The 14486-nt window shown below is 39.5% G+C and overlaps 1 protein-coding gene across 1 annotated transcript; it reads right to left on the reverse strand.

Annotated features, from left to right (window-relative positions):
* Positions 1 to 5366: 5366 nt before the first annotated feature.
* LOC140241130 (NACHT, LRR and PYD domains-containing protein 1 homolog) lies at positions 5367 to 13713 on the reverse strand. The gene is made up of 4 exons (XM_072320894.1): positions 12877 to 13713; positions 12403 to 12666; positions 11251 to 11424; positions 5367 to 5498 (listed from the first exon to the last, which is right to left on the reverse strand). The coding sequence occupies exons 1-4, from the start codon at positions 13711 to 13713 to the stop codon at positions 5367 to 5369; spliced, it is 1407 nt and encodes a 468-aa protein (XP_072176995.1).
* Positions 13714 to 14486: the final 773 nt, after the last annotated feature.

The following is a 14486-nucleotide window of genomic DNA, read 5'->3' on the forward strand; positions in this document are numbered from 1 at the left end:
TAGTGATGAAAAGTGATGTAAGGGGAGATATGTAAATAAGATCTTGCCTGCTAAAGTATCCTACGAAGAGAAATTTGATGGCACATACATGTGTAGGTACATGTATATGTGTGTACATAATAGTATCTAGCTTGGGTTCCCATAGTCATGAACACCATTGTGGCATATTGACATCATCATGAATAACAGGGTATGTTATACTTGTTACTGATGGTAGGGTACAGTATCAATTGATTTCGGTACAGTTTTAAACAGTTTAAAGGTCATGATTTAATCTTTGGCACAGGTATCCAAAATATAATCATCAACATTCCTGACAGGCAGTGATTAGGCCTTTTCACATCAGCCCGATAAAAATCCAAGCTCGAGATATTTTTCGCAGAAAATAGTCAGCAAAATAGCGCGCTATTTCGAAACATCGGGCTGATGCGAAAACGCCTTATGAGTTAAACATTCATTAGCTTGCTAGTGATTTAGTCACATTTTTGTATACGAATGGCTGTGTATTTGATTTATAAGGAGAATGTTTTAGCAATTTTTAAATATTTGTGTGAGAAATCATAAATGGGGGAGTATCAAGTAACACGTGTTCGTTATGTATACAGCACAGTCACTCACTAAGGCATAAAACTGAATGTATGACTTGAAAGCTTGTATATAACGGCCTGGTTTGATTGAGATTTTAACAACATAAAATTGTAATATCTTATTTAATTCAGGCTATTGTAATAGGTTATGTAGTTCAGGCTCTTTAATTCACTCTATGTCATGTTAACTGAAAAATGTCACATGCGAAACAACATTATAGAGTATAAACTGATACATAAAGCTTGTTGGTCTATAGGCTTAATATATCATTATTCATAATCCTGCCAAACTAACTTTTATGTCTGGATGACAAAGAACAAAATCCTTCTGTATTATCATTACCTCCATCCCACTCATGTAATTCCTGGCTTTTTGATAAGGGAATACTTGGCATGAATTGGCTGTTAGAGGTTTTCCCTATGACAAGTGGATTAGGACATTGGATAAAAATTTATTGTCTCACCATTTTAATGTGGAAGCAAGCATGAGTAATACAACGTGTGTTGCTTTCCCACTACAATAATTCAGGCTTCATAAAAGACTTTGTATTGAACATCAGAGACACAAATTTGCATATGATGTGTAAACTTTGTGTGTCACATTCGAAACGAATGTCCTACATGTATATTATTAATATTTTGAACACGTTCTAGAATGGCAATTATGCGTAAATACGCCTGGGATATCATAAAATTTGAATCGGAATGAAATTAATATTGTTATTCCACCTTTGATAATTGTATATTAACTAGTGTGTCACATCCGAAACACAGAGACAGAATGATATCACAAGTTCCTAATGACTGAAATCTTGTGATACCTATATCATTATGTTACTTCCTAAGCAGGTTTTGGATACACAGACATATTCTCCAATTTTTAGTGAAGAAATTTAAAGAAGAAACAGTTGTTGCGACACAAACTGTCACCCCGTCACAAATTGTCGCCACGGCTCGGGGCGACAATTTGTGTACTGCTTGTGTACTGTCTTATCCATGTAGATATCTCAAATTTCACTGAACCAAATTGCACCAAAATTACAGGATATACTTCTAAGCATATTTCAAAGTACTCTCTTATATTTGAACGAAATCAGTCATCTGGGAGTATCAATATCAACGTCAACTTTCAAGTCGTCACCCAAAACAAACTCACTCTTCGCGAGAGATCTTGGCGAACACGACCTACACAATCTAGAACTGAAGTTAGCCGACTAGTACTGTGCGAACGGGGAATTTACGCGGGAACTAAACTCAAAAGTGTAATGATTGTGGCGATTTGTGTGATTAAGGAGCTATATTTTTCATTCAACTTGCCACAAATGATTTCTAAATTGATTTTTTTGCTCCCGATTACTTGAAAGATTTGTCTCATGATATTAGATGGCTAACTTCAGTCTGTGCGTGCGCTTCTGTGCCGTTTTCTTCTAACTATAGGCGTAAATCCTGCGTGCCGTTGAAGAGAGTCTATTTGGATTTAGACATTTAAGAATCACTCAGCCCTCATCTATATACGTTAAAGCCCGGCGCTTTACTGCTTAATCACGGCCAAAACACGTCAAAAAGTGGTCTCCCGTGAAGCAGACGATGTTGTTCGCGTTGATGTCGAGTTTAAGACGAGCTACGGTCGATTTATAGACGTGCAGGACGCGGGGAAAAATCAGAACGGCGTCGGACGTGGTAAAAAGTTTTGAACTGCTCAAAATTTTATTCCGCGGACAACCACGGGCGGCACACGTGGTAAAGACGTGCAACACACTATCTTGAAACACACGTGATACTCCGTGTTCCGGCAGTAATTAAAACTTGGGGAGACGCGGTAAGACGCGAAAGTTTAGCGGTCTGTCACTGGCAGAGCACGGTCATCTGACGCGTGTTACGCGTTGGTATCACGGGAAATAGCGTGTGTTTAGCGGTTATCACTGACAAATGGATTTTTCCGCGTACATACACGTGGATGGACGTGGTTAGCCGTGCTTAGGCAGTGCTTCAGCAGTGGAACAGCCGCCAACGGCCATACCGAATACAAAGCACGGCCAAACCAAAATTTACCAAAAAATTACCACTTACGACCACGTCCGCCAGATTTCATAACTTTTTGTACGTGATTTAGACGTAGAGTGCTGTGTGACCGGGGCTTTAGATAGTTTGAACTGCCGAACCATGTATCGTTCAATACATAGGTACAGTTAGTGTAACGTTACTTACACACAGTTTTCTATGGGCAGCACGTTCGGATAACGATGCCAATTTCATTTTGCATATGTGGCATTTTCCCAACAAATTTTATCTAAATAAAAGGCTTTTGAAGAGATTCCTTTTACAAATTAATAGATATTGTTTAACATGTTTATTTCAGCTCCATATTGCAAGTTAACTAAATAAGAGCTTTTGCAGTATTTCGTGTGAGATTTCATCAGTAAATTGACATGTGTAGTTTTTCTTGCTAAAGTCGGAGTTGTGCACCTGTGACGTACGCCAAATTGTGTGGATCGTTCCATGGCTTGCTCGTTTAATATTCTTTTTACAAAAAAATCATTACAGGCTTATCCTAGGTTTTACAATCCTCTCTTTCCAGTAGTAGGCATAAAAAAATGTAAATAAGAATTATAAGACAATTAGAAAATGCCAGTACAGTCTTCTTTTAAGTGTAGTTCTTTATCAATTTATGTGTTAGATTAGTGTAAAAACATGTAAAGTCGAGTCATTTTAATTCTTATTTCATCAATTCAATCAATTCAATCAATACTCGCAAATCCCTGTGTCTGTACCTTAACCCTATAAAGCCCAAGGGGGGGGGGGGCACCCAGATTTTCGTTTGCCACTCCTTCGCCCTTAATCCGATTTCAACCAAATTTGGTGACTTTTCCTAAAATCTTATTGCAAACATTTTGATATATAATTTAGCTATATTTGATGTTGCTGGTTGCCATGGCAACCATAAACTGACAACCATGTCAGTCAGATTTTGCATCTTTTTTTTTTCTGTTTTCATTTCATTTAACAGCATTACAGTGTATGAAATGGGTGTTTCTTGGCTGAAATTTGTTAAAGGAGCAAAATTTGAAGTAATTATGGTCCTGGAAAGTTTTTCTTATTATTTCCTTTGTTTTTATGTGACAAAGGCATAAAACAATAGATATAATAGAGATAATGGAAAACAATAATATTTGGTAAAGATTGCCCTTATATTTTGAGTTATTTTGATTCCTTCACCAAAGTTATGCCTCTAGTATCATTAGTTTATCATATTATCAATTTGCAATCTCAAGATTCCAGTGTTATGCAAATATGAAATGTCATAACTATACATGTACCCATCCCAAACATTTCATCTCAGGTCTCATAATGTATCACTATGTTGATATGAATAGCGCCCCCACGTGGTGACCATGAGAAATTTCAAACATAACAAATAATAAAATTCTACTTGGTTATCATTTGTGGCAAATATAAAAATGATTGGTCTATAACAAGACATATATAATGGGGATAAAGAAATTACATAGAAAAATCATGTTTTTAGCATATTTCCTAGATGTATTTCTTTATATTTTGGTAAATAGCGCCCTCCATGGGTGACCTTGTGAAAATTTAAATGCACGGTCATGTAGAGTATGAGTTACTCTACCCACCTGCCAAATATGACGATGATACATCAAATGGGCAGGCTGCGAGGGGTCAAAATAGCTTGGGCTTAATATAGGGTTAAGTCACACCTTCCCGGGCAAGCTACGCGGGTTTGTTAAGAGTAGGGATTTTCCAGCACGCAGAATTTTTCGCGGGCGGACAAGAATGTTTGCGAGTTTCGCACTTTTGTCTTACCTGCTAAACGTGTGTTACTGACCTTCTACTTGCGTGTGTCCCGTGTGACCTGCGTGAGAGCTTTGAAACCGATCCGTTTTCTGTTACCAGCGACTTACGGGTACTGCGAAGCACCTGCGTTGGAGTTGTCTGCGAGGTGCTGCCGGTAATGGCCTCCTACTTCTGTTCTGCGTGTACCTCAGCAGGCAAACCACCGAGAGTCACTCGGAACAAGTTTTGAGCATGCCCAAGGCCTTGTCATAACGTAGGCCTATCTGGGGAAGTTTTGCGGGTTGACTTGAGGGGAAACAAATTTGCTACCCGGAGCTCTCCGCAGTTGGTCCGCACCTGACAGTAACTAGCGCCTATCTCGCCCATAGTTGCCCAGAGGTGCGCACGCATGTCCGATTTGAGATTGACCAAAACTTTTTTTTTCCGGCTAAGTCGCGGGGATTGTGGAAGAGGTCCACGCAGAACGCAAGTAGGAGGCCCTTAGCAGCAGCACCTCGCAGGCAGTTCCCACGCAGGTACTTCGCTGTCCAAGTATGCGGCCAAGATAAAGACATTTGGTGGGATTTCTGCCATTCCATCACAGGAATTCCTTCACTGAGTCGAAAGCCCCCACGCGCCTGGCATGCAGGTCACACAGAATTAGCTCAAGTAGAACTTAAGTAGAACGCGTCCAGCAAATTAGACACATGCACAACTCGCCCAAATCCTTGTCCGCCCTCAGAATGCCGGAAAATCCCCACATGCAACAAGCCCGCGTAGCTTGCCCGGAAAGGTGTGACAGGGCCTAACATGGTTGCGTGTAAAAAGGATTTGCGTGCGCATGCACCTCCGGGCGACTGCGGGTGAGATACGTGCCAGGTACTGTCATGTGCGGGTCATCTGCGGGGACCTCCGGGTAGTAAGAATTGTTCTTCGCAAGTCAAGGCTTGCCCAGAAAGGTGTGACACGGCCTCTATGTACCACTCATGTTTCATAAGACCAGGCGTCCACTAGGGCGCAACTTGTCCTGACGAAGTCCTCAGGACATCCCGCCTGTACGGAACCCTTTCGCACCTTCCGCAAACGCTCCTGAAAGAATCCCGCAGTGTGGGGAAGCTTCGCAAATGAAAGCGGACGACATCAGGAATATTTTAGACCAGCGCGGAGCCGATGCGGATCTATATGCAAGTGTCCAGAACCGATGCGGAAATTTTGTGTTCAAGACATGAAAGAGTCAATACTTTCTATGAGCGAAAGGATTTTGGAAGTAAAAAACAAACAAACAAAACAATACATCAGTGCAGCATCATGCCAATGAAACACAAAAAAGACCAGTAAGGGAGGCAAGGTCCCCATTCAAGCCCAACAGCCAAACCTCTCTTCCACTGATTAGGAAAAGGTAAATGTCAGCATTTTCCAGTCCCAAATGAAGGAAGCAAAGCAGAACGCAGTGGATATTCTGCCAACAGTATAACGAAGAGGAAGCAGCACTCTCCGCTCCGAGTAAACTTTTTTTCTTACGTTCTTTTCAGTAGTCATATTGATTTGGGAATCTTTAATAATTGCCATTACATTGTATACAAAGTGCATCGTTTAGTTCGCTTTAAATGTGACCGCCCAATTCAAACCCAACAAAAGTGGAATGAGGATATTATATATATATATATATATATATATATATATATATATGTGTGTGTGTGTGTGTGTGTGTGTGTGTGTGTGTGTATGTGTGTGTATGTGTGTGACCGTGCATCATAAAACGAACAAAAAGTCGCACGCAGTGATTTTGTGCGAGGACTGAAAATGGGTGAAATGGGTAAACCTAACCAATATTGAGTTTTTAATATTTTCTGAAAGAGAAAGTCTTCTTCTACATTATCGTAAAGTTTGGGATCATAAAACGAACAGGAGTTTGTGTTTTCAGTAGTTTTTCTAGAACACTTTTTGGTGGAATAGTGTAATCTGGTGTTTCTCATAAAGCTCTCTTTTCAGTTCTTAAAAACTTTTTCCATATTCTTCACTGTCAACTCCAATACCTTAGAAAAGAATAATGCTACTTCATTGGAAGTTGGCATTAATCATCTACCGAATGGATTGATAAAGCATTCTTAATTGCAGCTTTATCTGATAATCCCTTCGTTGTTGTTGCTCTGGTGGTCAACATCCTGTTTTTTGTTCAATTCATTCCACAGCTAGGATGGCTTGGTAAAGATTAGCCGCTTTAATAGACCCTGTACTTCACAGCCTCTTTTTTCAGTTCACACTTTACAGAGTGTGTCCTTTCTTTGCAATATCTAGATAGGTTAGGAGAATCCAGTTGAATTGAGTTATACACCATTTTAAAGCTTAGAGTCTGCTCTTTCAGAATCTGCTCTTAACTAAGAATCCATGTCTGGCGACTTTTTGTGATGCAGGGTCACATATAGCTATACGTATGTCAAAGCATTATGTTATAAGCTTGAAAATTATTTAACTTGTTTCATAATGACCATCCTAACACTTTTAAAGGGTACCAGGGCCAGTGCTCGTTCGTTCGTATTTATTTTGCTTATAAAATCAAATCAAATCAAATATAAATTACATCAATATGACAAATTTCGACAAAACATAACCAAATGACAAAGAAGCAACACAAAAATACAGTTTATACATTCATGCATAACATTTATAGTCAAATATGTAATACAAATAAGGCAGTACATTTGATTCAATAAGCAGGAGACCGTCAGCATAAGTATAGCTTGACTGGGCTGATGGCCTCATTGGGAAATATTACTCAGGTTTGCCTCTCACAAAAGTATTTTTTTTTTGTTCCACATTACAATAGTAAGCTTTAGAGGGAAAAGAAGATGTGAGTGAGTGTTGTGCGAGTGCAATAGGTGAGTTAAATGCTTGTATTGGGGCCATTTTATAATATACCTATTCTTCAGTATATCAGTACAATAATACTAATAGATGCAGACCAAAACATAAACAAAATCATATTATTATACTTAATTTCACTAAATATATTGAATTAAACTATATTTCTTTAAACTAGCTTTGAAAGAAAACAGAGATGTTCGTGTTTTTCGGGAGTTGGGAAAAGGCATTTCTGCTGGTGTTGCCGCCATGACGGCGAGCAGACAAATGAGAAAAAGCGAAAGTCTGCTCCAAATTTACAACCTTGCCCTATTTTCTAATACTGTCCGCATATCTAACTCTTGCTGTCCGCAAGTCATCCTGATTGTCCTCGCTCATGACTTAATCATTACTTGTGTAATCCTAGATGTTTCCGCGCTGCCCGGCTACGATTAGCATATTCCGGGGTATTTCACGCCCTTCCGGAGTGATTCCTAGGAAACTCCTAGGAATGTCCGCAGTCAGTCCGCGGACATTCCGCGGACATTCCTAGGAATGTTCCAGGACAAGCCGATTCGCACACTTATTCCGCGTCTGACGCGGACAGGATGCCGAAATGACAGAATTTGCTTCCGCAACCCTTCCTAGGCTTGTCCGCGCCCAAGTGGATGTCCGCCCTAAGAAGGGACGGCGAAAAGTAATTAACATCATAAAGACGTATCTTCCTTTGAGAGAGACACGTCATTGCCACATGAATCAATTGTCTTCCTATCAGTGGGTAGCTCCAGTTTAGCACATACTTCAAATATTTCTTAGTGGCGGCATCAAACATGGAATCAACGGGAATAACATTATTATTACTCCATCTCTTGAACCTCCTTGGTAAAACGTCGAAAGCAGCTGGTTGAAAAGAAAAAAAAAAGAATCACTTTGGATCAGAAGAATTAATCCAGCTCTCAATAGAGACTCTGGCTATACTCTCTCACCCATCTATGGTCCAGTGATCAACAAAGACAGGCAACGGCAGCAAGACAACACCTCGCTGCATAAGGCATGAGAAAGTCCTCAGGAGTAGGACGATTATAAGCTAGCCCACTACAATCAAAGGTTGGTAAAAGCTTAAACATCTAAATCCATTGTCATCCCCAACCAATGAAAGTTTTTAGTATTATACTATATCACGTTTGTTCTGTGTTGTGATTACGCAGTTTATGACAATTAAGTGATGATTGACACACAAGGGTTATTGATTAATAATTGTTATAGGATAAAACCTATCATTGTCCACGTTATCGAATGAATCAAAATTCACATTTAAGTGGAAATTAGATTCCCTTCTAAAGCTTTATTAACAACATTACTCCCACTGAGTGTTTTATTTTTCATTATTTTTTCAGCATTACCTATTTTCATTACTATTAACACTGTGAGGATTTGGGCATGCTTCCTTGTGATACGGTGGTTAAAGACATAATTCAAAATTTGCAGACGAAACAAAACCCCAGCTTTATTGCTTCAAAATACAGTGTAGTTCTAAATTGTGAGTTGTTATTAGAAACGGGGTCATCCCACGAGACCGACACCCACGAGTCATACGGTCCACGAGACCGACATAAAAAATAGGTCCATGAGTCATACAGCCCATGAGTTATACGGCTCACGAGTCATACAGCCCATGAGTTCGACACTACGCACAAAAGGCTCACGAGAGCGACACTGCACAATAAAGGCTGACGAGACCGACAGTACGCAAAAGAGGCTGACGAGACCGATACAAGGCAAGAAGGCTCACGAGACCGACACTAGGCAAAGAAGGCTCACGAGACCAACACGAGGCAAAGAAAGCCCACGAGACCGACACTAGGCAAAGAAGGCTCACGAGACCGACAGGATGAACAGCGCCATCTACATGTCAGTTACCTGTACAGGGTATTCCATGAAGGGGAAAATTACATACTGGCGAGTGTAATTTCGTCACGCTGTCGAGAGAGAGATTGCAACTTAGTGAACAGCACCATGAACACATCAAAGACATCAAGTATCTATGTATTTCTACACTTGTTGTTTGTAGAGGGAAGTTCTGCCACGCTACGGGGAGCGACATTGTTACGAATTTATCTCTTTTTTTTTAAACAAGATTGTCCTCTTCATGGGGATCTACCCCCCCCCCCCAAAAAAAAAGTATGAAAATAGTACAGGACAAGAACAATGTATGGTTTGATTTTAGATGCCATCGTACTATTTTAATAGGCTTTCCCAATTTCTAGATAGACGGTCGACAGGATGTATTTTTTTTTTCGCCCTTTATTTCTCGCTTCACTAGTTAAGTATTCCTTATTAGGTATCCCATCCTCCTGCTTATACCCGCCTGCTTAGTGTTCAATTTGTATTTTTTCTGTAACTATAATGTCTGACATTTTAAAGGATGAAAACGTTTTATATCGCAGCGAGTCACCTCGGTTTGTGGCTTGTATTGGTAAAAGTATTCTCCTAAAAACGGTACATTTTTCATCCTTTATAATCCTTTATAATTGTTTTGGATATAAACTCCAAATTTTATTGTCCAAGAATGGAAATTCATTTTGCCCAATTGATCGTGGGCCCGGCAGCCACTGAGCAGCGCCAGATCGACGTTGCTCTAACCTTTTCAACTGTTGAACGGCAAACAAGGTAGCAGCAACTCCCATCTTTTAACGTCTTTTGGTATGACGCGGCCGGGGTTTGAACCCACGACCTCCCGATTGTGAGGGCAGCCGCTCTACTCACTGAGCCAACACATCGGTACTGAAATTCATGAAATAGAATAGCTGCTTTTATGGATGCATCAACTTCTTTTTCCGAATCCTTAAAGTTACATTAGGAGACGATTACTAGTATATCATTTTCTGTGAATTTGTATTAAATCAGCACCTTTGCAGATGACTGCTCCCCTTCCATATCATGTAAATCAATTGTGCACTGCAACATTGACCATTTTGTGAAATGTTTTCTTGTAAACTTCATTTCACAACTGGGTATTATTCTAGTTGGTTGACCTGAATGTCCACATAAATTTATTCATTTATTTTTTCTAAGCAGGTGTATAACGGTATATGCTTTGCGGTAAGGGAAACGAGGGTGTTTTGACATTTCGAAATTAACCTTGAAACATCTCATGCACTTTTACTAAATTTTCTTTATTTCTTTTTTTACAAACACTCGAACACAAAAACACAATTAAAAATTTTGAACAGTTCAGGGGATGAGGGTGGGTAATTGACGGGGTAATCCCCTATCAACTCTCCTTTTCCATCTCTCATATCTTATGCTATTATCTAAACACCCTATACAATAAATTGGTCTATAGGTGGCGCTGTTTGTCCTGTCGGTCTCGTGAGCTTTGTTTGCCTAGTGTCGGCCTGTTGAGCCTTTTAAGCGTAGTGTCAGTCTCGTGGGCTTTGTTTGCCTAGTATCGGTGTCGTGAGCCTTTTGTGTGTAGTGTCGAACTCATGGGCTGTATAACTCGTGGGCTTATTTTACTTGATGTCGAACTCGTGGGTTATATTTACTCGGTGTCGAACACGTGGGCTGTATAACTAGTGGGCTGTACGACTTGTGAGCTGTATGACTCATGGGCTGTATGACTTGTGAGCTGTATGACTTGTGGGCTGTATGACTCGTGGGTGTCGGTCTCGTGATGTGCACCCTTAGAAACAACCAATGTAAAAATTCGAATTAGTATAAATAATGTTTAGTATTGTTAAACATACAAAATGTGAACAATAGTTTGATAAAAATGTTTTCGCAGACTTAACCGTTTACAGTTATGATTTATTGAGAAAAATAGTGATATTTCCTTATATTTTAGGCTTTATTGAAAAATTCTTACATTGTAAGATATTTGATACAACTGGCCTTCATTTATGCATCAAATGTGATATTTCGGACATTTTTTGAATCACCGCACCCATGTGTAAACTGTACCTTTAACGCTCCTGCGTCAGTCTGTACATTACAATGCTCGTGTTATCAAGAGAAGAGGACTTACCTGACAGCCTGAAGCTTTTTCGCGGAGGATCTTCCAGAAGTCTTCGTGTAATTGTGAGTCATTTACTGTTACTTCGCACAGTGCGCTGCTGGTACAAATAGCATCCGCAAGGTCATGAAGGTCACGTGAAATAGTTTCTCCACGAGTTACCACATCCCGAATATCTAAAGATTGCTATAGAATCGGAACGAACAACGATTGACAACAGTGTGATGTTAACAGATAGCATAAAGTTATTTTGCTCTAATGATATACAGATGGAAAGAGAACTCACAGTAGCCTATGACATCTCAATTAGATATACACAGCTTCTTCAACACACTCGTGATCAATTAATTTTAATGTGTATGACTGGCAGCAGTCTGGGCAACTTCAACAGTTGGCCAATGGCTTTTATTTCAGGACCTGGGTGTAAAACACGATTACATATTTACACTTCCCTCCCCATGAAATCAAATAATTTTGTCATGACAAAATCTTGCTGGAATTTACGAAAACTTTTCAAAATGGCTAGTGGAAAGATTGTTCTGACCGGAAGAGTTTCTGCATCACAATATTATGACCTAGCACGTGGCAAGACAGATAATAAACTTACACCTCAATTCAACTCATTGCTGCATTATATATAGAAGAAAAAATCGATTTGTAAATACTTACAATATAAAATGTTATTCTTCATTACACCTTTAGCGTAATTGGATTGCATCCTCTGACGTTTATTGAATCAATTTCTTGCTGATCATTCTAGGTGTTTATCTTACTTTCTACATTAAGAATGTTTGTATATGTGAATGTGTAGACTCGAGTTATGGGGTGTAGACTAGGCCTGATAAAAGGATTATTTTGAATGGATTATCTTATGAGCTCCACTGGAAAATTCATTGCATTGCTTTGCAACACAGATGCGAAGACATATTTATGAGTGATGCCTTAGTTTATAAGTCTTCCCCCACCCCAATCACAGACAGGAAAAGACGCACAAACATTCTCAGAATTGTATCGCAGTTTTACATATTCAGTTCAAATCGATATATGACTGTATGAGATATGAACACTCACCACTTGGTTGCACAGCATCATAAACAAAATTCCTGAATATAGATGACCTCTCTCTTCACTCCAAATTGAATATGCATTCCATATTTTCCCCACTGCTTTGGCGGCCTCCTCAGTATGACATTCAAACGCAAGGTCAACACAAAACTCTTGAAAAGCACCCAAATATTGATCATCGTTTGTCAGGCGGTTGATAATATCAAGGCCAGTTTTCTCTCGTAAGGCCGAGGTGAAGTAGAGTAGGTGGCGAAATTCTTCAAATCGACTAAGAAGTGTATTTGTTACCTTGTAGTACTTCTTGCGATTACACGCATTGCCACTGGCAGATAAATTCGCAATATATATCCCTGCAACGTATTCCTGGAACAATTTGTGGGCAAAAGAAACCGTTGACTCAACGACTGATGGCGTGTGTAAATCACGCCGACGCTCCATGCTAATTACATTTCGGTCTCTTGTCAAAAGCCCGACTCTGCCGCAGGTTTCCATGGCTTTATGACACCTTTTGAATCGTTCTTCAGGAAATGAAAGAGTCCTGTCCAATAAGCCTTTCAGCGCGATTTCACCTACGTCTTGAATTGCCTTATCGGCTGCTTTCAAGTTGTTCACAACTTTCTCATTCTGCATATTTTTACATTGTTTTGATGCGTAGTGTTGTTTCAGAAAAGAAATCATTTCTCTAAAAAGTTGGGAGAAGGTGTGCAGTTTTCGCATATTTGTTCGTCTGTCTTCACTGATGTCGTTCCACATGAGACAAAGCATTGCACAGTAAATAGGAAAGGGGGCTATGTTACGCTGGATGACATCATTTCCCTGCATGAAACTGATTAAGTTTTCTGCAAGAGCGTCATTTTCTCTAGTCCGAAAGTACTTCCTAATGTAAGTTGATACATTTTCCATGGTAAATCCTTCAATGTTAATGAAAGTGTAAGCTTCGGCAAGACTCGTGTTCATACGGAATCCATCTGCTTTCCATGGCCGTGTGGTCACGATTACATTGCATGATTGATATTGCTGTAAGTTCAGTATGCGAATGACTACACTGCTGTCATTTTCACTCAATTTTCCTGTAAACTCGTCGAACCCATCGAACACAATGAGAACTTTACTTTGGTGGTTTAAAATATAGTTGTCTATCTGGTTTGCTTTTGCTGCATTTGAATCAGGGAGATATCCACTAACAATACCGCCAATACTTTTCTCGTTGGTGACATCTCGGAGAGGAATTACGAGCACCATGTCCAGATCCTGAAGAATTTGATCCTGACACCAGTCCCAGGCGATCTTAGAACAAAGAGTTGTTTTGCCGACACCTCCCTCACCTTTTACCAGAAGGCGCTGTGAACGATTTCCACTTCCAACTTTATTAAGAAGATCCTCGTATGTTATTGGTGTCTTTTTACGCATGTTGCTTTGGTCTATTATACTTAAATTGGTATAAATTTCATCCAAATCAGCAAGTTCCATAATGTTGAGTGGATCCACTCTGACTCTGCGTTGTTTCACATGGTAATACGCTTTCAGGTCTACTTTGCATTGCTGTACATGGTCATCTGTAAGCGAGCTAGGTTCTAAAACTGTCAAGAGAAACAAAAAAAAGTAAAAAAAACAAACAAACGATCATGATCAACTTGAAAAACAAATAATCTATATATTCTGAATACGCGTATGTGTATACATCTATATTAATGTACACTCTATGTGTGTTGTCATGAATGTACATACAGTGTACTGGTAGTAACAGTGTATGGTTGCTTCAATGTGTGTATATATGTATATATAGGCCTAACCGATAAAGGTTTACTAGATAAGTGGAGAATTTTCTTTTTGGTATAGCTACGGAACATGCATGATAAAGGGAAGAGCTCACCCGATCTAATGTTCTAGAAAGTACTTACATATTTTTTTTCTAAATGATTAGACTGGTAATGTCATACTCACATTGTCCTTGTAGCCCAATGTGATTTGTAATTACAATGTATTTTAGTTATGATCGTATGCACATAACAGGAAGTCAGGATATTTATAAGGCTCTTGAAGTCACAAGTATGTAGCCCCAGGTTGGAGAGAATTACCGAACCTTCCAGAAAGGGTGAAGGTATCTACATAAACCAAAGAAATTCTGAAGTATCCAACGCCTTTGCTTTGAGAGTAACGTCACTTCTGGTTCTGAGGCGACT

This window comes from Diadema setosum, chromosome 17, assembly GCF_964275005.1.
Source record: "Diadema setosum chromosome 17, eeDiaSeto1, whole genome shotgun sequence".
Lineage (NCBI taxonomy): Eukaryota > Metazoa > Echinodermata > Echinoidea > Diadematoida > Diadematidae > Diadema > Diadema setosum.